At 39.7% G+C, this 23,758-nt stretch overlaps 2 protein-coding genes across 5 annotated transcripts in view; one reads left to right on the top strand and one right to left on the bottom strand.

The window, feature by feature from the left end:
- Window positions 1-23,758, bottom strand: part of Abcb1 (ATP binding cassette subfamily B member 1) — a 158,361-nt gene that overhangs the window by 91,528 nt on the left and 43,075 nt on the right. The window lies entirely within an intron of this gene.
- The window catches only part of Rundc3b (RUN domain containing 3B), a 121,075-nt gene continuing 109,417 nt past the window's right edge, over window positions 12,101-23,758 (top strand). For all 4 annotated transcript variants that reach the window (XM_029477073.1, XM_021163319.2, XM_021163318.2 and 1 more), the window contains exon 1: window positions 12,101-12,468. In XM_029477073.1, the coding sequence (XP_029332933.1) occupies window positions 12,341-12,468 (128 nt within the window). In that variant the 5' untranslated portion in view covers window positions 12,101-12,340. The remainder of the gene's footprint in view (window positions 12,469-23,758) is intronic.

Raw genomic sequence — 23,758 nt, 5'->3', positions numbered from 1 at the left:
TTTGTAGACCAGGCTGGCCTCGAACTCAGAAATCCGCCTGCCTCTGCCTCCCGAGTGCTGGGATTAAAGGCATGCGCCACCACGCCCAGCTGATTTATCTTTTACTTTGGCTCTTTTGAAGATTATTTTCCAGTAATGGCTAGTTTGAATTATAGTGACCTTATTATTATAAAAATTTATTGACTCAGATATAAGTTTCCTTGGTAAACCCAGAATCTACAAAAAAGAAATTGTCAATGGAGAAAGATTCCTACTTTTCTAAGATCCTATGAAATTTTCATTTCTATAAATTTTTTCCTGATGTTCATGGTAATATATAATTATCTTTTCTTTCTGTGGTCTTTTGATTTTTACCAAACAGTTCTAAATACTTTTATGTTATGAAGCTAGATTTCTGCCCCAAATCAAAAACTGAATAAATGGAAAATAAAGAGTGATACTTAAGTTTCACAATCACAACACTTCTTAGTTTAAGGCATTTCAAAGTTCATGAGTGACCTTGTATCACAGAAGATAGTCAAGGTGTTTGTTCAGTAAACAGAATGCTGCAATCTAACATAAAGCATACTAAGATGTGTTGTGACTCAGCCCTTTTTGTTTTTTTGTTTTTATTTATTTGTTTCTTACCTGCCACACTATAACTCCATACAGAAGCACAATACCCTGTCCAGTTTTACAATCTTCAGAAGTCTGTGCACACAGTACATGACCTTATGAACACTGGCTGAGTTCAGATGTGCAGGGTTTCAAGTTGGCTGAAGATTAACAGAGGCATAGGAATTAAGTAAGTGTGTATAGAAAGTTTTCTAGAACAATCTACTTTATTGGAATCCGTGCCTGTTCTTTCAGGTCCTTCTCCTTCAAAAATAAGCCTTTCTTACATAATAAGATGGATAAATCTGGCCATGAAAAATTCCAGTGACACCCAAGAACCTAAATGGAACTTTTTGGTATGATACACAATGGCTCCTGAATTTTGGTTTTCATTTCCTGTTACTGTGGCAGGGTATCTAAGAGTCAGGGAAAAGAAAAAAGAGAAAATAGCATGTAGGTTAATCTATATATGAACTGATCTCTTTTGCAAACCTTTCCTTGCTTAGTAAGCCAACCCAGAGATCGTAAAGGAAGGACAGAGGTCAGCGTGTGGTTCAGTATCTTGCTACAACCCCCAAATAGCCCTCCCTTCTTTAAAACCTTAAGGTTTTAAAATTACTGATAAAATGGTCATATACCCATAGACAGGAGACAAAAAGCAAGTGTTGCAGTGTTATTTGTCCAGCTGCCGCTCGAATATCCTTTGTGCTTCTTTGCTAATGTTGGCTTTGCTCTTTGCTTGAAGTGGTATTTTTCTTTTGTTCACAGGTGAACATCCTACTTATGAAGTCCTTAAAAAACAATGGTGCCATGGATATTAGCCCAGAAACTTAGTATAGTGAGATATAAGATACAATTTACAAAACACATGAAACTGAAGAAGAACGAAGACCAAAGTGTGGACACCTTGCCCCTTCTTAGAATTGGAAACAATCGCCCATGGAAGGATTACAGAGACAAAGTTTGGAGCTGAGACAAAAGGATGGACCATCTAGAGACTGCCATATCCAGGGATCCATCCCATAATTAGCCTCCAAACAATGACAGCATTGCATACACTAGCAAGATTTTGCTGATAGGACCCTGATAATAGCTGTCTCTTGTGAGACTAGGCCGGGGCCTAGCAAACACATAAGTGGATGCTCACAGTCAGCTATTGGATGTATCACAGGGCTCCCAATGGAGAAGCTGGAGAAAGTATCCAAGGAGCTAAAGGGATCTGCAACCCTATAGGTGGAACAACATTATGAACTAACCAGTACCCTGGAGCTCTTGACTCTAGCTGCATATGTATCAAAAGATGGCCTAGTAGGTCATTACTGGAAAGAGAGGCCCATTGGACACACAAACTTTATATGCCCCAGTACAGGGGAACGTCAGGGTCAAAAAAAATGGGAATGGGTGGATAGGGAAGTGGGGGGGAGGGTGTGGGGGACTTTAAGGATAGCATTGGAAATGTAATTAAGGAAAATATGTAATAAAAAATATATATAGAAAAAAAACAATGGTGCCTACATAAAACCAATAATGCCCCCTTCCTCATTGAAATGCATATGAAGACATGATGCATGTACTTTCTTTTTTTAACTGGGTTGCAAGCTAAAGATGGCTTTGAATTTCTGATGCTCCTGTCTCTGCCTCCTGAGTCAGTTTTGGGAGCACAGGAGTGTGCTAGCACACTTACTTGGTTTATAAGTATTGAATCCATGGCCTTATGCATGCTAGGTTGGCAGGCCCTCCACCAACGGGACACTTCCTTGCATTTATTTATGTCTTTAAATTATTGATGTCAGTGTTTTTGTTTCTCACCTATATATCAAAAATTCAATGAATGAAATATTTTATTTGTTTTTGTAATCCCAATATATGTGTATAATAAGTGATGAGTATGTGAAATAAAAAAGGTAAAGTTAGGAAAGAAAACCAAGACTCATTTCACTGATTTAAGAATAATAATTGAATACTTATTATGTACCAAGTATATTTAGTACATCCATGAACAAGGCATGTATTATTCCCTTTAGGAGCTTGAATATTAGTGAGTAAAGATAAAGAGTAAATAAATACATGTTTGAAAATATACTGATATGGAGATAAGTGTTATGGAGACAAAGCCATAAAAGAAATAAGGACAGCCTTAAGTTATTTAGCTTCCCTCCACCAGTGAAAGCCTCCTCTTTGCCATCTCCTCATTCAAATGACTTGTGCCCTGCTCTTCTCCTCTCTATACTGCCCCTACCATGGTCTTTTTTTTACTTTCCTGATTTTTGCACTTGCTTCAGGATATGTAATCATTTCAAAGGATTTGGATGTAAGAAGTGCAGATAAGAGACCATGCAATGGTCTTCCTGGATCTGGGTTGCCTCAGTCATTATAATCTTGTCTAGCTCCATCTATTTACATTGGAAAGTCCTTTCCTACACCTATTCCATTCTTACAATGGAATGCACATACTTCCAATATGGTAACACTTATATTTTCTTATGGTAGTTTCATGTTTCACACTTAAAGTCTTTGATCCATTGGAGCTACTTTTTGTGAAAAGTGATAGATATCTGGACTGACAATGTTTCCCCCAAGAGTATTAAACTACCTAATAAAGCCCTAAAGCAAAACACTTGAAGCCTCCTTTTGAAACATTGCTCAGGATTATCCAAGAGATTCCCAAAACACTGTAGACTATTGCTGTTGCCTTGGGTACATCTCAAGATTGAAAGTTAGTCCCTATTTCTGAAGACCCATGTACTTTGGACATATTGTAGACCTGAACTGGATTTGAGCTGAAAGCATCCTTTTAGAGGACTAGCTTTCATTGTACATAGAGAGCAGCAACCAACAGTCCTTCCTAGCTATGATGCCTATGAACTACAACAATGACCAACATGGCCTAGTACTGGAAACCTAGGCAACTACCCAAGGCTATTGCAGCCAGGAATCTTGGAGAAGAGCCTACAACTACCACTTTACTAAACTAGTATATTCCTAATTATATTCTAAATATTCACTGTCATACCCACAGATAAGTTGTCCCCCTCATCAAAGAAACATCTTTTTACAACAGATTGAGACAACTATAGAAAATCACAACTGATCAAAATGCCAAGAACAAGTGACTGTTCAATGCCCAACCCCCAATGATAAATTTACAACTAAGGCTTGGGGATCATAGCTGAAGAGCGGGTGGAAAGACTGTATGAGCTAGAAGAGCAGGAAATTTGCTGTGGAATTGCATCTCCTAGAAATGACAGAGAAATGACATCCACAAAATATCATCAACATGGCCACCTAAACATGGAACCCTAGACATGCATTAACCCTAGACAAAGAGCTACAAGCAACTAAAGAATGCTGAGGCTAGGAGAAATACACTTCACGAGGAAAGAGGTCCCCAACTGGTTAACCCAACATCAAGTGTTTAGTCCTGAAGTCATATACATAGGAATTCACACTACATTACACACACACACACACACACACACACACACACACACACACACATAAATACAGGCCAGGAATTTGAGAAAGAGCAAAGGGGGTGGAATTAGAAGGGTTCAAGGAAGGAAAGGGAATGGGGAAATGGTGTAATTATATTTTAATTTTAAAACGAACAGTAATTCAGCAGAAATATGTTTGCAAATTAATGTGTATGCTAGAGTAAGTGACTTTCTGGAAATAAAAGAATAAGTCCTCTGGAATCTAGACTAGACAGCTCATGGGCTTTGAGGCAACAGCATCTAAGTCATATTCAAGGATGAGTGGAAAGTCAGAGTGGATGGAGCAGAGTGACCAAGGATAAAGAAATAGGAGAAAGGATATGTTATTAAATTCTGTCCTGGTCTGTCATTGCAAAGACTTTAACTCTGAAGAAGAGAGAAAACACAGACTTCGAAACAGCAGAATTAATAACCTTACCACTATGCTACATTTGGCCTTACATACTATCTAACACAAGTTACAAATTTGTATAATAGTTGTTAAAATAGCCTATTGGTAAAGCACAATAAAACACATGAGCAAGAAGTCAGGTTGGATTCTCCAGGTTGGAAACTTGACAGGATATAATTAATTCTACACTGGAAAATGATTTCTGAATATAAACTATAGACGTAAAGATCTATAAAACTGTCCAGACTTCGGTGATAGCAATCAAAGGAATAGAGCAGAACTAACTGTATCTTTTTAATTGAAGAGGAAGAGCCTAATAATTATCCCCATGTGTGACTTCCTTAATAACTATGTTCATAGTAAATTAACTAGCAAATGAATACTATGAACCAGTAAATTAGCATGTTGGCCATTGCACAAGTATAAATGTAACAAGGATTAAAGAGAGCAGCTTCTCTCTCTCTCTCTCTCTCTCTCTCTGTGTGTATGTGTGTGTGTGTGTGTGTGTGTGTGTGTGTGTGTGTGTGTGTGTGTGGTGGGTGCAAACAGGCATATGTGGAGGCCAGGGGTTGATGTCAGAATGCCTTTCCTGGATTCTTTAACTTTGTTTTTTGAAACAGGATCTCTTACTAAACCTAAAGATTGATATCTTGGCTAAACTCATTGACCAGCTAGAGCCTCTGGGATCTGTATGTCTCTCCCGCTGCTCCCAGGGTTGGGGTTACTGGCATGCATGGGGTAGTGGTGCTAAACTATATAAGAAAGCAGGCTGAGCAAGCCATAGAGAACAGGCCAGTAAGCAGGACTCCTCAATTCACCTGCTTCAATTCCTGCCTCCAAGTTCCTGCCCTAAGTTCTTGGCTTGGCTCCCCTCATGGACTATGACCTGGGATATGTAAGCCAAATAAACCCTTTGTCTCCAAGTTGCTCTGGGTCTGGGTGTTTTATCACAGCAATTGAGATATACTGGCTTTGTGTGTGTGTGTGTGTGTGTGTGTGTGTGTGTGTGTGTGTGTGTGTGTGTGTGTTTTAATGGCTCAAGACCTTACATGTTTGCTATTGCTACTTAAGTAAAAATCAACCACAAGCAGGGTAATTTGCAACCCAACAATCCTTTACACACAGGCACAGATCATACAATTTCAACCATTGGAGAGTCTGATACATCAGGATCTCTTGAACACAGGAATTAGCAATGTAGAGATACCCTATCTAGCAAGACAAACAGACCCCAATTATATAGGAAATCACTGTATTTTCTGAAACTTACTGTGAATTTTTAACCAAAACTAATGGCCCAGGATTCTAAACTTTTGATAAGTGCCAAGTGGAGATTCTCACCCAAAGGGAGAATTTTCCAGTAACTCAATTGTTGAGTTAGAGAACACCTAGGAAGGGCACATGATTATATGACATAAGACCACAGCACTGATAGGGCAGAAGAATTTTTAGCACAATTTGGCTTGCTATGAGACTGCGCAATCCAACAACCTGTTAACAGGAAACTACTCAGGCTTTAAAGTAAGAAACAGTTTCTATTAACAAACAACAGCAACAGAACAAAACAAAACAACAAAATGCTCCCTCCAGTCACTAGTGAAACTGTTGCATCTAAGTACTGTCAAATCATTGTGGGTAGCACTCTCCATTGGATATGACAGCCACTATCCACATCAGCCAAGGTCACCATTTCAAAACTCAGATCTGATATTGTCAATCACTTCTTTCCAACCATCTCAAAGACCTCTTGGTGCTCTTAGGATGGTGATGAAAATGTTCAACATGATCAACGAGCCTGTGTGTAAAACAAATCCTAGGCATCTTTTTTGGCCTCATTACCAAAAACCACCCTTCCTTACTCTGCGCTGTAGCCATATTAACCTCAGGCTTTTTCTTTCCTCTAGCCTCAGGGTAAATGCAAATGTTATTCCTTTTGCCTCCATACTTTCTCTCACAAGCTTTTTCCTAGTTCATTTTTATTCTTCTTTAACTTCAGCTTAATTATTAGATCCTACCTGTCACCCCAGAAGGGCCATGATTTGTTAAACTCCAAAATCACTATTGACCAGGTCTTTCCCAGAATATCCAGAGACTAACAGCTCAGCCACAACACTTGGATTTCAATCTTGGGACATTCTGAGCAGCAAACCAACGTGGGTTGTATATGACTGACTTCTGATCTATAGAACTTACAGCTAATAAATAGATGTGTATAAGATACTAAACTGCTGAAACCTTTTATTGAAACCCTTTATATGCTAGATACCTAACCACCATAATGCACAGTTTTCCCAAATCAGCCAAAAATTATTTCAGAAGATAATAACATTATCATCAAGGTCAGTTATGTGAACCATGGTGAATTAAATATCACCTTGGAAAGATCTGAATGATGACTCCATATTCAGTTTTCTTTGATTCAGTTATTGACTGATGTAAATATACTCGGCTAAATGGCTAAGTTGAATGATGTAGTTAGTCAAGTTTTGAACACCAGTCAGAGATTTTGGTGGATATAAGTTCATGTATAGATACATGTATGTGTGTGTGTGTGTGTGCATGAACTTATAAATATTAATATTGCATTTATATGAATAAATTAGCTCTGGGATTTCTAGATAGAATCATTACTATCATATTTATACAGCTAAGCTTGTATGTACCAAATTTACTGTCGACACAACAAATTAATGCTAAAATAAAACTTTATTCTCTTGATTTTATAGATCTCACAAGAACTTTCTTAAAAGTCATTTTAAGGTGATAATGTCTCATAACAATTAAATCGGCATTTTCTTGTATCATGTCTGAAAAATCTCATTTAAAATTGTTATTATTAGTTTTTGTGGTGGTTTGAGAGAAAATGGCCTCCCCCATAGGCTCATAGAGAGGGGCACTATTAGGAGGTGTGGCCTTGCTGGAGTAGGCATGGCTTTGTTGGAGGAAGTACATTACTGGGAGCAGGCTTTGAGGTCTCCAAATCTCAAACCAGGGCTCACAGTTCTTTAATTGCTGCCTGTTGACCCAGATGTAAAACTCTCAACTACCTCTCCAGCACCATGTCTGCCTGTGTGCTATATACTTCTCTCTATAACGACAATGGACTAAACCTTTGAACTGTAAGCCAGAACCAATTAAATGTTTTCCATTGTAAGAGTTGCCATGGTTATGGTGTCTCTTTACAGCAATAAAAATGCTAAGACAGGTTTGCTAGTATTTTTTATAAGATTAATAGGTAAGATTTATTATAAGATCAAAACATAAGTTATGTCGTGTTTGGTAATCTCTGACCTACAGAATTTTGTGCTTGAAGGTTTTTACATGTTTAATTGTAATTTTATTTCTTTAGGATAGGAGGAGATTATTGGGGATAATGGTATACAAGAATGTTGTAAGTATTAGTATCATAGGGTTCCTATGGATTTAACATCTATATTTTCACAGTGTATCTTATATTTAGTGTGTATGCGCATGAAAGTGCTGTTTGTATGAATGTGTGTATGTGTGTGTGTGTGTGTACATGCATTTGGAGGTTGGAAGTCAAACTTTGGGCTTCTAGGTGTCTGTAGTTCCTCCAAAGCCCTCTGATTTTTTTTTTTTAATAGAGGTCTCTCATCATTCCAAATTTTGCCAGTCAACCTAGGTTGGTTGGCCAATAAGCTCCAGGGATCTGTTTCCACATCTCAAGTGTTGAGCTTACAAGCATGCCATTAAACAGAGTTTTAAAAATGAGTTCTGGGGGTTGAACTCAAGCCTTTTCAAACATTTTATTGAGTGAGCTATCTTGTTAGCTCCTATAGAGAATCTTCTAATATATTTACATATTGTGCAAATGTTCAAATAGTGAATAGAAATATTAACCAAAAGAAGTTTAAAAATAGTGTGAAAACTCATTGAAGTTCTATAGTACGAGTACACTATATACTAACTATAAGTGATTTTTAATTCCTTTCATTTCTTATTTCCAGATTAGTAATCTGGAAAGCACTCAGAACATATCACTCAAGGTAAGTGATGGGGGCAAAAATCTTATCAAATGAGGCCACCAAGTGGCAGTTTAATGAGAACTGCAAAGTTAAATGAATTCTTGTGGTAAAGATTGTTATCATGTCAGGTGAGCCCACTAAAAGTGATGAAAATTAATGTTGTAGCCTGATAAGAAGAATTTCCTGTCTTCAGTCAGAAATCGAATGGTCATAGTACAAGTAACATGAAGGTGCACTGGATGCCAGAAGGCAATCTCACTTTTTTATTTTAAAATGTGTACCCACGTTCAACTTCTTTATAGATGCTTCCCTCCCAAATCTACTGAGCAAGGTTGCCTACCATTTGACTTCAGACATCTTCCTATTCCCTGTATCTTTTGAGACAGGGCCTAGTGTTCAATTTGCATCTGAAATGTTCCTCAGAGGCACAGGACTCAAATGTTTGTCCCCACCTGGTGGTTTTATTTTGGAAGGTTGTAAAATCTTTGGACAGTGGGACCTACTTGGAGGAAGCAGGTCTCTGAAAGAAGGTCCTGGAGTTGTCTTATCCCTGATGGATTTCCATACTCCACATCCTCTCAGATTTGAAGTCAGCTTCAATGCTCTCCTATACCCTTCCATGCCGTGAAACTTCGGAAGCATGTACCCAAATAAGCACTTCCTCCCTCAAACTGTCTATGTCAGATAGTTTGGACACAACAACACAAAACAAAGCAAGGTATTCCTTCTACCTATATTATCAGAATTCTGGGGTTGCAGAAGTATGCCACCATCCTTTGCTCTAGAAATTTTCTTTTTTTTTTTTCAATTTTTTATTCGGTATTTTCTTCATTTACATTTCAAATGCTATTCTGAAAGTCCCCTATACCGCCCTCCTCCCCTCCGTCCCCACTCCCACTTCTTGGCCCTGGTGTTCCCCTGTACTGGGGCATATAAAGTTTGTAGCACCAAGGGGCCTCTTTTCCCAATGATGACCGAGTAGGCCATCTTCTGCTACATATGCAGCTAGAGACACGAGCTCTGGGGGGTACTGGTTAGTTCATATTGCTGTTCCTCCTATAGGGTTGCAGATCCCTTCAGCTCCTTGGGTACTTTCTCTAGCTCCTCCATTGGGGGCCCTGTGTTCCATCCAATAGCTGACTTTGAGTATCCACTTCTGTGTTTGCCAGGCCCCAGCATAGTCTCACAAGAGACAGCTATATCTGGGTCCTTTCAGCAAAATCTTGCTGGCATATGCAATAGTGTCTGCCTTTGGAAGCTGATTATGGGATGGACCCCTGGGTGCGGCAGTCTCTGGATGGTCTATCATTTCACCTCAGCTCCAAGCTTTGTCTCTGTAACTTCTTCCATGGGTGTTCTGTTCCCAATTCTAAGAAGGGGCGAAGGAAGTGTCCACATTTTGGTCATCGTTCTTCTTGAGTTTCATGTGTTTTTGCAAAATGCATCTTGGGTATTCTAAGTTTCTGGGCTAATATCCACTTATCAGTGAGTGCATATCATGTGAGTTCTTTTGTGATTGGGTTACCTCACTCAGGATGGTATCCTCCAGATCCATCCATTTGCCTAGGAATTTCATAAATTCATTGTTTTTAATAGCTGAGTAGTACTCCATTGTGTAAATGTACCACATTTTCTGTATCCATTCCTCTGTTGAGGGACATCTGGGTTCTTTCCAGCTTCTGGCTATTACAAATAAGGCTGCTATGAACATAGTGGAGCATGTGTCCTTCTTACCGGTTGGGACATCTACTGGATATATGGCCAGGAGAGCTATTGTGGGATCCTCTGGTAGTACTATGTATTTTCTGAGGAACTGCCAGACTGATTTCCAGAGTGGTTATACAAGCTTGCAATCCCACCAACAATGGAGGAGTGTTCCTCTTTCTCCACATCCTCACTAGCATCTGCTGTCACCTGAATTTTTGATCTTAGCCATTCTGACTGGTGTGAGGTGGAATCTCAAGGTTGTTTTGATTTGCATTTCTCTGATGGTTAACTGCTTGTGGACGTTGTACATCGTGGTGCGCACTAGGCTCCGCACCACGATGTACAACGTCCACAAGCAGTTAGCTCTGAGCCCCATTTTTTAATGGGGTTATTTGATTTTATGGAGTCCACCTTCTTGAGTTCTTTATATATATTGGATATTAGTCCCCTATCCGATTTGGGATAGGTAAAGATCCTTTCTCAATCTGTTGGTGGTCTTTTTGTCTTATTCCTTACAGAAGCTTTGCAATTTTATGAGGTCCCATTTGTCAATTCTTGATCTTATAGCACAAGCCATTGCTCTTCTATTCAGGAATTTGCCCCCTGTACCCATATCTTTGAGGCTTTCCCCCACTTTCTCCTCTATAAGTTTCAGTGTCTCTGGTTTTATGTGAAGTTCCTTGATCCACTTAGACTTGACCTTAGTACAAGGAGATAGGAATGGATCAATTTGAATTCTTTTACATGATAACTGCCAGTTGTGCCAGCACCATTTGTTGAAAATGCTATCTTTTATTTCACTGGATGGTTTCAGCTCCCTTGTAGAAATTTTCTTAATAATTAATTTTTATTTTAACATAATTATATTTAAGAGAGGTGAGACTTTGTCCTGATTTTAGATTTTCAAAATTTAAAAAAAAGCAAACAAACAAACAAACAAAACCTGAAGTCTGGACATACTAGCTTACAGGCAGTCTGAGGTGAATGTCAGAGGTCAAGGCCTCAAGCCAGTAGCCTCCCATAGGTAAAGCCAGAGAAGTGGAGACTACAAAGTGGTCCTCCCAAGCGGCTTATTGGGACTCCAAGGCAGGATTTCCCTCTGCCCTTGACAAACCTCCCCCATGGCTCCCGAGCTGCAATTCAGTTCAGATCTCACTGCACAGAACCCAAGGCTGGACATCCACACTACACTCGTTTTTCTATGGTCAGTGTGGTTTCAAGGCTGTGCTGGACACTGAGTAAGATGAGGTGAATTCTAACCAGATTCACGCGAAGAGAAATGCCACGGGCGCACTCCCGGATGCCACTGTGTTGTTGTTTGTCAGGCTCAAAGAGGGCGTTTGGGACAAATGGAACCCTTCTTCTGTTCTAGGTAAGCCCCACCCCACCCAACTATGGCATTCTCCTGCTGAGGCTACTGAAGCCTCAGGACCAGGAATCTGTCATGAACATTTGAGACAGCCTTGTCAGGGTGACTATGGACCACAGTCGCCGTGGAGTAGGCACAGCAAAGCCGGCTTTCCAAGCCAAGGCTGCCCGGCCGCGCTCATCACCAACACGCCGCACGAGCGGGACCCGCGTTCTGACAGAGGCCCACGCGCCAGGGCGGGGCTCAAGCGAGCCTCTTTAAAAGCTCCTGGAGCGGGTCCCGCCCCCACCTCTCGTCATTGGCTCTCTCCGTAGCGGCCTCGTTCCCATAGGTGCAGGGGGCGGGGGCTGAGTGACAAGCGTGAGGAAGGGGGCTTCACCTCAGCGGCCCCGCCCTGCTGGAAGACTGACGTGCGGTTAGGCCTGCGGGGTGACAGGCTCGCCGGAGCGCTTGTGCGGCATCTCTGGGGACTCGGAGCCCGCCCGCGCGCGCTTCTCTCGTGGACGGCGGCGGCGCGCGCGCGCGCGCGAGCGAGGGTGGAGGTGGCTCGTGCGTGCGTGTGAGTGAGCGCGTGTGTATGTGTGAGAGGGAGTGTGTGTGAGTGTGTGTGTGCACGCGCGCGTGGAGCCTGGGTACCGGTGCCCCACTGCCTTCCACACCCTGCCTGCTCCGCGCCTCCTCCCTCGCCTCTCTCCCGCCCGGCGGGCTGCCATCGTTGAGAGAGAGAAGGCCGCGGGACACAGGTGTGCGAGGCTTGCGGGACCGCTGGAGACAAAGGGGGCGCGGAGGTGAGCCCGCCATGGCCTCCCGGAGCCTGGGGGGCCTGAGCGGGAGCCGCGGCGGCGGCGGCGGCGGCGGCAGCGGCAAGAAGAGCCTGAGCGCCCGCAACGCTGCGGTGGAGAGGAGGAACCTGATCACCGTGTGCAGGTGCGGGGCTGCGGGCGCCGGGCTGAGGGAGGTGCTGGGGCTCGGCGCTGCGGCCCGTGCCGCGCGTGGCCGCCGGCCAGCGGGGCCCTGCAGAGGGGCGGGAGCGTCTCCCCGCGAGGCCGTGGGCTAGCCCTCGCGTCTGAGGGTCCTCGCTTGGAGGCTGCCCGGGGAGGGCCGGGGCGGAGCCGGGGAGGAACCGTTTGGAACCCGCCAGCCTGCGTCTGAGTAGAAGAGGGCGGAGGAAGAGCAGCATCCAGCTGCTGTAGTAGTTACTGAGATGTCCCCAAATCCCTGTGCGCTCGCTCTCTTGCTGTCGCTTGTTGGCGTACGCAGTTTCACTCCTCTCCCTCGGCCCTTATCTGTATTGGGTATCTAAGTCTTGTCAACTACAGTGCTTGTGCTGCTTGCGCAATCGTGGAAGACTCCTGGTCAGTCCTTTTGGGCATTTATTTAAGGGCTTCCTGGTTGTAAATGTAGCCCTTCCTCCAGGAATTATAGAAATAGATAATCACTATCTATAAATCAAGAATTCAGAAAAATAAAACTGATTTTGAACAAGCTGATAAATTTTCTTTAAGTCTTATAATATTCTAGGCATCCATCTCTTAGTAACTACTCAGAGCTCTGTTAAAAATGATTTTGTTCCATCAAACTGGTTAATCGTCAACTAGTGATAATTCTCTTGTTATCAGCTAAATGATGAAACCTTTCCTGCTTCTCTGGCTTATGTCTATTTATTTTTTTCCTTATGTAAAATCGTGGCTAGCATCTTAAACAGATTGCAGATATCTGTAGAAGGAATGACATTCAGTATTTAAGCAACTTTTAAAAAAGTTGGATTCTAATGAATGCTCATCTATCAGGAAGAGCTTTGCTCACAGTTTGCATTGTAAGTGGTAAAATAATATAGACTATATTTATCATTTGTGCTGTGTAGAATACAAGCTTTTGGGACAGATGGGCTTTATTACATTGTTTTAAATTGAGGCAAATTTCTAAGTTAGATTCATAGAAAAATAAGCTAGTTGGGTAGTCTTATCTTTTAAAGATATTAAAATGATTTTTTTTTTTTAAGAAATGAGTCTCAAAGCAGGTTCCAGCCTAACCTGTGCTTCTTGAGTCATTATGCTGCATCAGAGCTTCAGCAGACTCAAACTTCCCGATGGTTTAACATTGGAAGGTGGACCAAGTTGATCTAGTGGAAATGTAACCGAGCTCATAATAAATGTTGTCATTAGCTAGTGTCTTAGAACCACCTCTTCATTATCTTCATTGTTTTGTCAGCTATACAATAATGTTGGACTAGATTTCTAGGAATTTCAAATAATGGACTTAAAATGAATGATAGCCATCAAGCATCATGTGATCATATTTGGTTTTTAATGTTTCCAAATATGAACACGGTGATAATGGTAGAAAAATATTTGTAACAGATAGGTGAGGCACATGCATTTTTCTCTAAACAAACATTTGAATTGTGGTCCCATTTTGTGATTCTTTATTGATGTCCTGGAAAAACGGAAATTTATAGAACTAGAACAAACAAAACTAACTGCCAACCACAACATTTAATTTCTTATACTTGCACAGTAAAGTTTTTTTCCCTTAAAAAGTTAGATATAGTTTCAGTGCTATAGCATAAAACTATACAATTCTGTATTAATGACATATACAAGTACAATTTTTTACTGTTCTGAATTTTGGAATTAGGCTTTAAGATAGTCAGGAAAAGAACTAAATTGAATTTGGGTTCATTATGATTGTGTGTGTACGTGTAATTCAATTTGTTACAGAAAACTCTTATATATTGTGGACTAAAACCACTGTATAGTACTTACCAAATAAATATTTAGTTTATTTTTTCATAGGTTGTACTGGAGAGAAAATAGGTTATTTGAGAACTCTAAATTTTCACACACAACTCCAAAATTTATACACTGATTTTAGCTACCCTATTTTGTGTACATATTTTTCATTATTTAGAACTTTGAAAAATTGAGGTATATTTTTCCATATTCTCCCTGTCCTCCTTTTCTGTACATGGCCTTGCTGTGTAACCTTAACTGGCATGAAACTTGCTATGTAGATTAGGCTTGCCTCAAATTCACTGAGATCTTCCTGTCTCTGCCTCCGGAGCCTTGTGCTTTATACTGGGCCTGTCCTTTGGACTTTTTTAACCTGCATTTTTTATCCACATAAATTCAGATGTTTGTCATTTTTTTCTGTTGTTTTTAAACTTATGCATTTTTCAAAGATTTTTATATTGTGTATGAGTGTCTTGCTTACATGTATGACTGTGCTCTGTGTATGTAAATTGCTCTCTGAGGCCAGACCAGAAGAGGTGTTAGATGCCCTGGAACTGGAGTTACAAATAGTTGTGAGCTGCCACATGGGTTCTGGAATCAAACATGAGTCCTCTAGAAGAGCAGCCAGCACTCTTAATCACTGAACCATCTCTACAGCTCAAGCAGATATCTTTTTAAGCCTACGTATTTCTTTGGCCTTAGTTTTATTGGCAAATACAATTAAAATCTAATTCATCTTTCAGTTTATAATACTATATAAAATACTAAAATATTCATATTTAACATTTTAAAACAACTTTTGTCAAACTTTTAAGTCAATAGTCTGCTGGCTAGTTTTTTGTCAGCTTGACACAGCTAGAGTCATCAGAGAGGTGAGATCCTTATTTGAGAAAATACCTCCATAAGATCCAGCTGTAGACATTTTCTTTTTTTCTTTTCTTTTTTTTTAGATTTGGCTGATTTTTTTTTATATATTTCTTTTTTAATTTTTTTATTTAAACAATTTTTATTAGATATTTTCTTCATTTACAATTCAAATGCTATCCTATCCTGAAAGTCCCCTATACCTTCCCCCACCCTGCTCCCCAACCCACCCACTCTGGCTTCCTGGCCCTAGCATTTTCTTAATTAGTGATTGATGCAAGAACCTTCCCCTCCTCTAATCCCCCATTATGGATGGTACAATTTCTGGGCAGGTGCTTCTGGGTTCTACAAGAAAGCAAGCCATGAGGAGCAAGTCACTAAGCAGCCCACCCTCCAGGACCTCTACTTCAGCTCCTGCCTCCAGGTTCCTGCCCTGTTTTGAGTTCCTGTCCAGACTTCCTTTGCTGATAAACAGTGATCTGGAAGTATAAGCCAAATAAGCCCTTTCCTCTCCATCTTGCTTTTTGGTCATGGTGTTTTATTGCACCAGTAGAAACTCTAACTAAGACTGTAGTTTAAAGGAACTTTTTATACAAAATCAATTTTCCTGGCTTGTGGATAAAAAAAAGACAAGGGTGATTTAAAAAATACACAATAGATTAACCAGGATAGAGACAAATGGTGATTTTTATAATTAAATACTTTAATAACATGAAACATCATTTTATAGGTCAAGATAGTATTTCAGAGAACTAGTATTACTTCAAATGAGAACAGCACCTCATTTCTTTAGTGTGGTCAAGGAATAAAGAGCTCATATTTTATATGTAACTAGGATCTACTCTGAGCTTAAACTTCTTCCCTCAGGTATACTGCTTCAGTCAGCACTTACTATGGAATACAGTCTTCTGTATAATGAAGCTCATAATTTAAATGCTCATATTTAACACAATAAGCAGCAATTTTAGATAAATTACTTAACAAAAAAAAGAGGTTGCACATTTCTTTACCTTCTTTAGAGAGAATACAGATAGCACAATGCCATAACTATTGATGAGTGTCTTCTGTGTCTATGAATATATGCACTGTGCAGTGGCTGTCCTTGGAGACTCTTGAGGTACCTTAGTACCTTTAGCTAAATGGCCCCCTAAGATTTGTTGTTTAGAGTTCTTTGTTTTTGCTGCCTGCTGTTTCTTCCTGCTGACTTAGCTGTTGTTTCTTTAAGGTGTGCTCCCAGAAGCGCTTTCATACTTCACATGTTGGCTTGCTGACTATAGCTGTTGTGAACTAGGGAAGGGGATAAATAAATGTGTGTCTAGAGGCACAAGTTAAATGAGAGAACTTTAGCAGTCTTAGTTTTAGATATAAAATACTCAGGGGCAGGAGTATTGCTCTGCTTGAACTTGTTTATAGTTCAAATGTATGTATGTAAATATTACAGAGTATATTGACGATAATATCCTTTAAACACAGTAACATTCTTTGTTACTACTTGATTGAGTGTAGCCATACCTTGGTATGATGGATATGAAAACTATTCAAATCTTGTTATATGTAGTAGAACGTTGATCAACATTTTGAGGTCAGTTCATAGCATCATAGAGAGCTCTGGAACGTGCAGAATGAATTGCTCCATATTCTTATATTTCCAATTACTCTTATACATCTTCCTTCAGTGTTCACTGAGAGCTAAGATAGGAAGCAATCTAGGAGGTCTTTTTGATGCTATTGTCACGAGCAATGTATACTATAAAGATAGCTTGTGAAGATTTCTGTGAGAGGATCTGTCTTATATCAGTGTCAACAGTTGCCTAATTCTAGGCAATTAGTTTATTTATATTGTTGAGCATATGAATATGGAACTTACAACCTTATCTTTGTTTTAGATAGTTGATAGGTTAAATCTGTGACCAGTTTTTAAAAATATATGTAGAACATTGTGGTAATTCATTCAGCTCCACTATACCTCTACATTTCAAATATGATTTTGTGTATGTATGTGTTTGTGCATGTACGTACATGTTTTGTGCATTCAGGTGCATGTGATGGTCTGAAGTCAACCTCAAGTGTCATTCCTCAAGCATTGTCTACCCTGGTTCTGCATAAGGGGACTGAAGGTCACCAAATGAGGTAGACTGACTGACCAGTGAGCCTTGGGGATCTGCCTCTGCCTTCTTTTCCCAGCCCTGGGATTGTGACTGGGATGTTTGTTTGTTTGTTTGTTTGTTTGTTTTTAATATAATTCTGGAGATTGAACACAGGTCCTCATGCAAATAGAGCACTTTACTGACTGAGGTGTCTCCTCAGCTTCTGGAATTGTATTGATTTAAAATATGCATGTTAAAGAGAATACATAGCATAAACATACTGCCCATTGCATTTTTGTTTTTCTATTGACTTTTTCCTGCACAGTGTAAAGAGAATTCCTTAATTATAAAGCAATCTATAGGTTTCCTTCATGATTAATACTAACCAGCTTAATAATCTGCTTGATTTCCCAAGTAATCAAATACTCTCATTTTCTTCTAAAGCTTTGTTGTTTTGCTTTTTGCATTTATATCAACAATCCATTTGCAGATTATTTGTATTTGTGGTGTTAAGTGTGGGGATTAAATATTGTCCTTAAAAAAAATCAGTTGGCCTAGTACTGCCTGTTGAAAATACCTGTCTAAGGGGGCTGGTGAGATGGCTCAAGGGGTAAGAGCACCCGACTGCTCTTCCAAAGGTCCGAAGTTCAAATCCCAGCAACCACATGGTGGCTCACAACTACCCGTAACAGAGATCTGATGCCCTCTTCTAGTGTCTGAAGACAGCTACAGTGTACTTACATATAATAAATAAATAAATAAATCAAAAAAAAAAAGAAAATACCTGTCTAATACCTTCAGATAATACTTTTGTCTTAAATAACAGGACTGTTATGCCTCTATTTCCCGGCTCTTTTTCTCATTTCATCAGTCTACTAATTTCTTCTTGAAATAATTTAGTACTATCTTAATAACTATTATTTATAATATGTCTTACTGTTTGATAATAAAGTTTTATAGCTTTATATTTGGAGATAATCCTGTCCTTTAGCCTTTTGCCAGATAAATTGTGCAAATCTACCTATCAGTTTCCATGAAAGGCATTCTGAGTTTTTAAAAAGCTTTACCATTTTTAATATGTATATAATGTAGTTTGGTCATTTTATGTGCCTACATCACTCTCTTGTCTCCCTCACACTCCTCATTGAACAACTTCTGCCCAATAAATCCACTTTGTAATTATATGTCATGTGTCTGCTTGCTTTGTTTTGTTGTAACCCACTGAATTCCATTCAGATTGCATGCATAAGCGTCAAGGGGATGATCATGGGCATCTTACCAGTGGTTATACCACTGAAGACTATGACACCTCCTCCTCCAACAACCGTTAACTATCATTAGGGATCTGGGAGTTTTCTTATGCTTCCACTGATCCTATAAATCATTTTTGATAAACTTTCATCTTCATAATATTAAAACTTATATGTACTCAATGAACACAATAAATATTTTCATATATTTTAATAATATCTTCTCAGTCTCAGAAATAGACATTGGTTTAGAATATATAGGCATTATAAATCTGTATTTGTACCGAATGTATTCATGTATATTGGATATATTTATATTATTATAACCAAATCATTATATTTTCCCCCATTGTTGCTAGTATGAAGGCATAAAATTGGTCTTTAAACATTCTAGCCTGGAAAATATGGTCTTCAATAGATTTATTGGCTGAGCCTATCAGATTTTCTACAGGTTTAAAAAGATTGATGAAAACTCAGGCATGTATGTTTTATTTCTTCATTTGTCAATCTTTATCTGTTTTACTTCTTATCTCACTACTTACTATGTTGGCTAGGATCCCTAATGCAGTGTTACAGAAAACATTAAGGATTTTATGACTTCTGTGGGCGTTTGCAGCAGATTTTTCTTATTTCTCTACTATTTCTAGATTCCTGGGAATTCTTATCTTAGGTAGATACCAAATTTTTTTGCCTAGCAAGATTAAACATCATGCCCACCCCTATTTTCTTTTTCCTATTTTCTTGTCCATGTACTGAATTCTGTTGTTTGACTTTAAATGTCCTACTACCATGGAATAAAACGCCATTAGGTGATGTTTTTGAGATTTCTTTGCATATAGCTGAGTTAATATTTGGGATTTTTTTTTTTTTACATATTTACTCATTGGAAAGATTGGTCTATACTTGTCCTTTCTTGTCATGTCCTCATCTAGTTTTATCAAGGTTATCTTGCTGTTTTGTCATGTTCTACATAGGTTTTATAAGATTGATACTATTTCCTTCTATAATAGAGCAATTCACCAAGTAGCAACCTAGACTATATTTCTTTGTGGAAATAAAAATTCTGTGGGAAAATTATTAACAGATTCACTTTATCTAGTAGATTTTAACAACCCAGATTTCTGTTTTTTTCATCATTTTTAGTAAATTTTTTTAGAGAATACATTTCTATATCTATATATTTTGAGCGCTCTCTCTCTCTCTCTCTATATATATATATATATATATATACACATATGTATGTATATATATATGTGTGTGTTTGTGTGTGTATATATATATATATACTTTTTGAGATAGGATCTGGCTGTGTATGTAGCTTAGGTACTTCAAACTCAGGATCCATCTGCTTCAGCATCTCCTGAGTGCAGAGAGTGTTAATGCCTTTTTCTTGGTTAAAAAAAAAATTCTATAGAGATTTACCACCTGTAATCCTGAAATATGTATTTCCCTCACTGTCTTCTTACTAAGGCTTATCTAAAAATTAACTTTTTTCAAAGAATCATCTTTGGATTTTGTTAATTTTCTCTGTCTAATCATGGATTATTTTTAAAATAGTACCCAAGGAGCTGAAGGGGTCTGCAACCCTACAGGAGGAACAACAATATGAACTAACCAGTAGCCCCCAGAGCTGTGTCTCTAGTTGCATATGTAGCAAAGGATGGCCTAGTCGGCCATCAATGGGAAGAGAGGCCCTTGGTCTTGTGAAGATTATATGCCCCAGTACAGGGGAATGCCAGGGCCAGGAAGAGGGAGTGGGTGGGTTGGGGAGCAAGATGGGGCTACGTAGGGTATAGGGGACTTTCGGGATAGCATTTGAAATGTAAATGAAGAAAATATCTAATAAAAAATGCCTTAAAAAAGAACTATAATTTTCAGGTAAAGGCCTTCTAGTTACCCTTTACTTACATTTTAAACATAATTCTACTCTGTAAAGATTATTTTCTGAAAGACTTCAAGCTTTTGAAATTTTGTTGATGGTTGCTTTATAATATAACATATGGCTAGTTTCCATCAGTGTTTTCTATACATTTGCATGTTCTGTTGATTGCTTGTTCTATATATGCAGTTTATATCTCGTGTGTTATATCTTTCATAACTTGCCTATTCATTTATTTATTTGCTTATTTATTTTATTTTTCAAGACAGAGTTTCTCTGTGTAGCCCTGGCTGGAACTCACTCTGTAGACCAAGCTGGCCTCACACTCACAAGAGCTCCATCTGCCTCTGCCTTCTAAGTGTTGGGATTAAAGTCTACCTTGTAATAGGAGAGAGGTAATACAGTATCTGAGTTTATATCTATTTTTCCATTTTGTTATTATACATATAGAATTGGGGGTTTAGGTTGCTAATTATTGTGATCGTTTCCTTGTTGCTTGCTGTACTTGTCATCATGATATATCCATTTATATTTCTAACAAGACTACTTTATTCAAAGCCACTTTATCAGTTGCTAAAATTGTCAAAATGGCATTGGGAATAAAAAAAAAAGTAAAGATGGGACAGCTTTAAAAAAGCACAGAGAAACAGAATGATAGCATCCATAACTGCAGCCTGACTGGGGAAGAGGGAAAAGCAACTCTGAGGAAACAGACTGTGCCAGTTCTATCCGCAGGATAAGCTCATAGTTCTCAAAAGCCTTACATCTAGAGAATGTGTCTATGTGGAGGTGAGCTGAGTTGGTGTGGAGGCCAGCGTTAGAAATTGATATGTTTATCTCAGAGTGTGATAAGCAGACACCATCTTGTATGAAGGCCTCTTACTTGAGAATGAGCTTATCTAGGGGACCTGAAAACAGTAAACAGTCATTATAGGTCAGCAGTCTTTGGACAGCAATCTTGGACACCTTGCCATAGCATTTGGTTGGGAGACTACAGTCTTAGAAAAAGGGAAGGTGTAGACAGGGCTATCTCCCTCATAGCATCTCCACCCCTTCCCACATTTCAGTACCAGAGTTCAGACTGAAGGGCAAGGTGGTCAGTGGTTCCAAACTCATATCAAACATTAGTGCAGAGGACTGTAGAGTACTGTGGAGACTGGGAGTGTTGAGCCAGTGCCCAGTGATTGCTATCTCCAAAGCTGCCTCCCTGCCACTTGTTTGCTTTGAGGAAGGAATATGAGTTCTAAGCCCATGTCCAGTGGACTAGCCAATTTTCAACTTCTTCCCAGCTGCAGGATGGCTTCTTATCTTAGTTAGGATTTTACTGCTGTGACAGACACCATGATCAACGAAGCTCCTATAAGGATAATGTTTACCTGGGGCTGGCTTACAGGTTGAGAGGGTCAGTCCATTTTATCATCAAGGCAGGACCATGACAGAGTCTAGGCAGCCATGGTGTAGGAGGAGCACTGAGAGTTCTAAATCTTCATCTGAAAGCTCCTAGGAGAAGACTGACTTCCAGGCAGCTAAGATGAGGGTCCTAAAGCCCATGCCCACATCCGTGGTGACACACCTACTTTAACAAAGTCACACCTCCAAATATTGCCACACCCTGTACTAAGCATATTCCAGCCACAATGCTTCTGAAAGATCTGCGACTAGCTATCTTACTTAGAGTTTTCCATTGCTGTGAAGACACACCATGACCATGACAACTTTTGTAATGGAAAGCATTTAATTGGGGCTAGCTTATAGTTTTGAGGTTTAGTCCATATAATGGTGGGAAGCATGGTGGCACATAGACAGACCTGGAGCTGGAGAGGTAGCTGAGACAGACATGGAGTTGGAGAGGTGGCTGGGAGTTCTACATCTGGATCAGTGGGCAGCAAGAAGAGAGAGTGAGTCACTAGGCCTGACTTAGAGCTTCTGAAACCTCAAAGCCCATCCCCCATTGATGTACTCTTTTTCAGCAAGGCCACACCTACTCCAAGGCCACACTTCCAATAATGCCACTCCTTATCAGTGTATGGGGGCCATTTTCATTCAGAACACCACATTCTACTCCCTAGTCCCCATAAGCTTGTAGCCATATCATAATGTAAAGTACATTTAGTCTAACTTCAAAAGTCCCTACAGTCTATTATAATCTCAACAGTTTTAAAAAGTCCACAGTTCAAAGATTCTGATACTCAAGGAAATCTCTTAACTATAACCTCTTGTAATTCAAAATCATAAAGCAGATCACATATTTCTAATGTATAATGGCACAGGATATACATTAACATTTCAGAAAGGGAACACAGTGAGAAAATACTGGACCAAAGTAAGACCAAAAATCAGCAGGGAAAACTCCAAACTCTGCATCTTCATGTCTAAAGTAAAAGTGTTCTTCAGATCTTCAACTCTTTTCAGTTTTGCTGACTGGAACACACTTCTTGTGTGCTAGTTCCTCTCCCTGCCCATTTGCCTTGCTAGTCCTCCATGCAGAGACACCCCTAACATGCCTGGCCTCAACTGTTTTCTTAGTCATGGAGGGAGATTCCATAACCCCTTTCTTGGATCCTTGACTCTAAAGCCAAACCATGTGGTTGAAACTGCCAAGTTCTGCTGCTGACTGTGGCTGAAACATGGCCCCCTTGATCAAATACATTTTCACCAGCTTTCTGTATTCTATGGTTTCCTGTACTACTAAAATTTGGCTGTCCTGGAGTTTGCTCTATACACCAGGCTGGCCTCAAACTCAAAGACCTGTCTGCCTCTGCTTCTTTCTGAGTGCTGGGATTAAAGACACTTGCCACAATGCTTATCTATAAACTTCTTTTTTTTAAATATATTTTTAATTAGGTATTTCCTTCATTTACATTGCAAATGCTATCACAAAAGTCACCCAGACCTTCTCCCCCACTCCCCTACTCTCCCACTTCTACTTCTTGGCCCTGGTGTTCCCCTGTACTGAGGGATATAAAGTTTGGAAGACCAAGGGGCCTCTCTTCCCAATGATGGCCAACTAGGCCATCTTCTGATACATATGCAGCTAGAGATATGAACTCCAGGGGGTACTGGTTAGTTCATATTGATGTTCCACCTATAGGGTTGCAAACCCCTTTAGCTCCTTGGGTACTTTCTCTAGCTCCTCCATTGGAGACCCTGTGTTCCATCCAATAGCTGACTGTGAGCATCCACTTCTGTGTTTGCCAGGCCCCAGAATAGCCTCACAAGAGACAGCTATATCAGGGTTCTTTCAACAAAATCTTGCTGGTGTATGCAATGGTGTCATTGTTTGGAGGCTGATTATGGGATGGAACCCGGGTATGGCAGTCTCTAGATGGTCCATCCTTTCGTCTCAGCTCCAAACTTTGTCTCTATAATTCCTTCCATGGGTGTTTTGTTCCCAATTCTAAGAAG

Source organism: Mus caroli, chromosome 5 (genome assembly GCF_900094665.2).
Source record: "Mus caroli chromosome 5, CAROLI_EIJ_v1.1, whole genome shotgun sequence".
NCBI classification, from domain to species: Eukaryota; Metazoa; Chordata; class Mammalia; order Rodentia; family Muridae; genus Mus; species Mus caroli.
The sequence above is the reverse complement of the archived record's forward strand: the minus strand, read 5'-3'. Positions and strand labels throughout refer to the sequence as shown.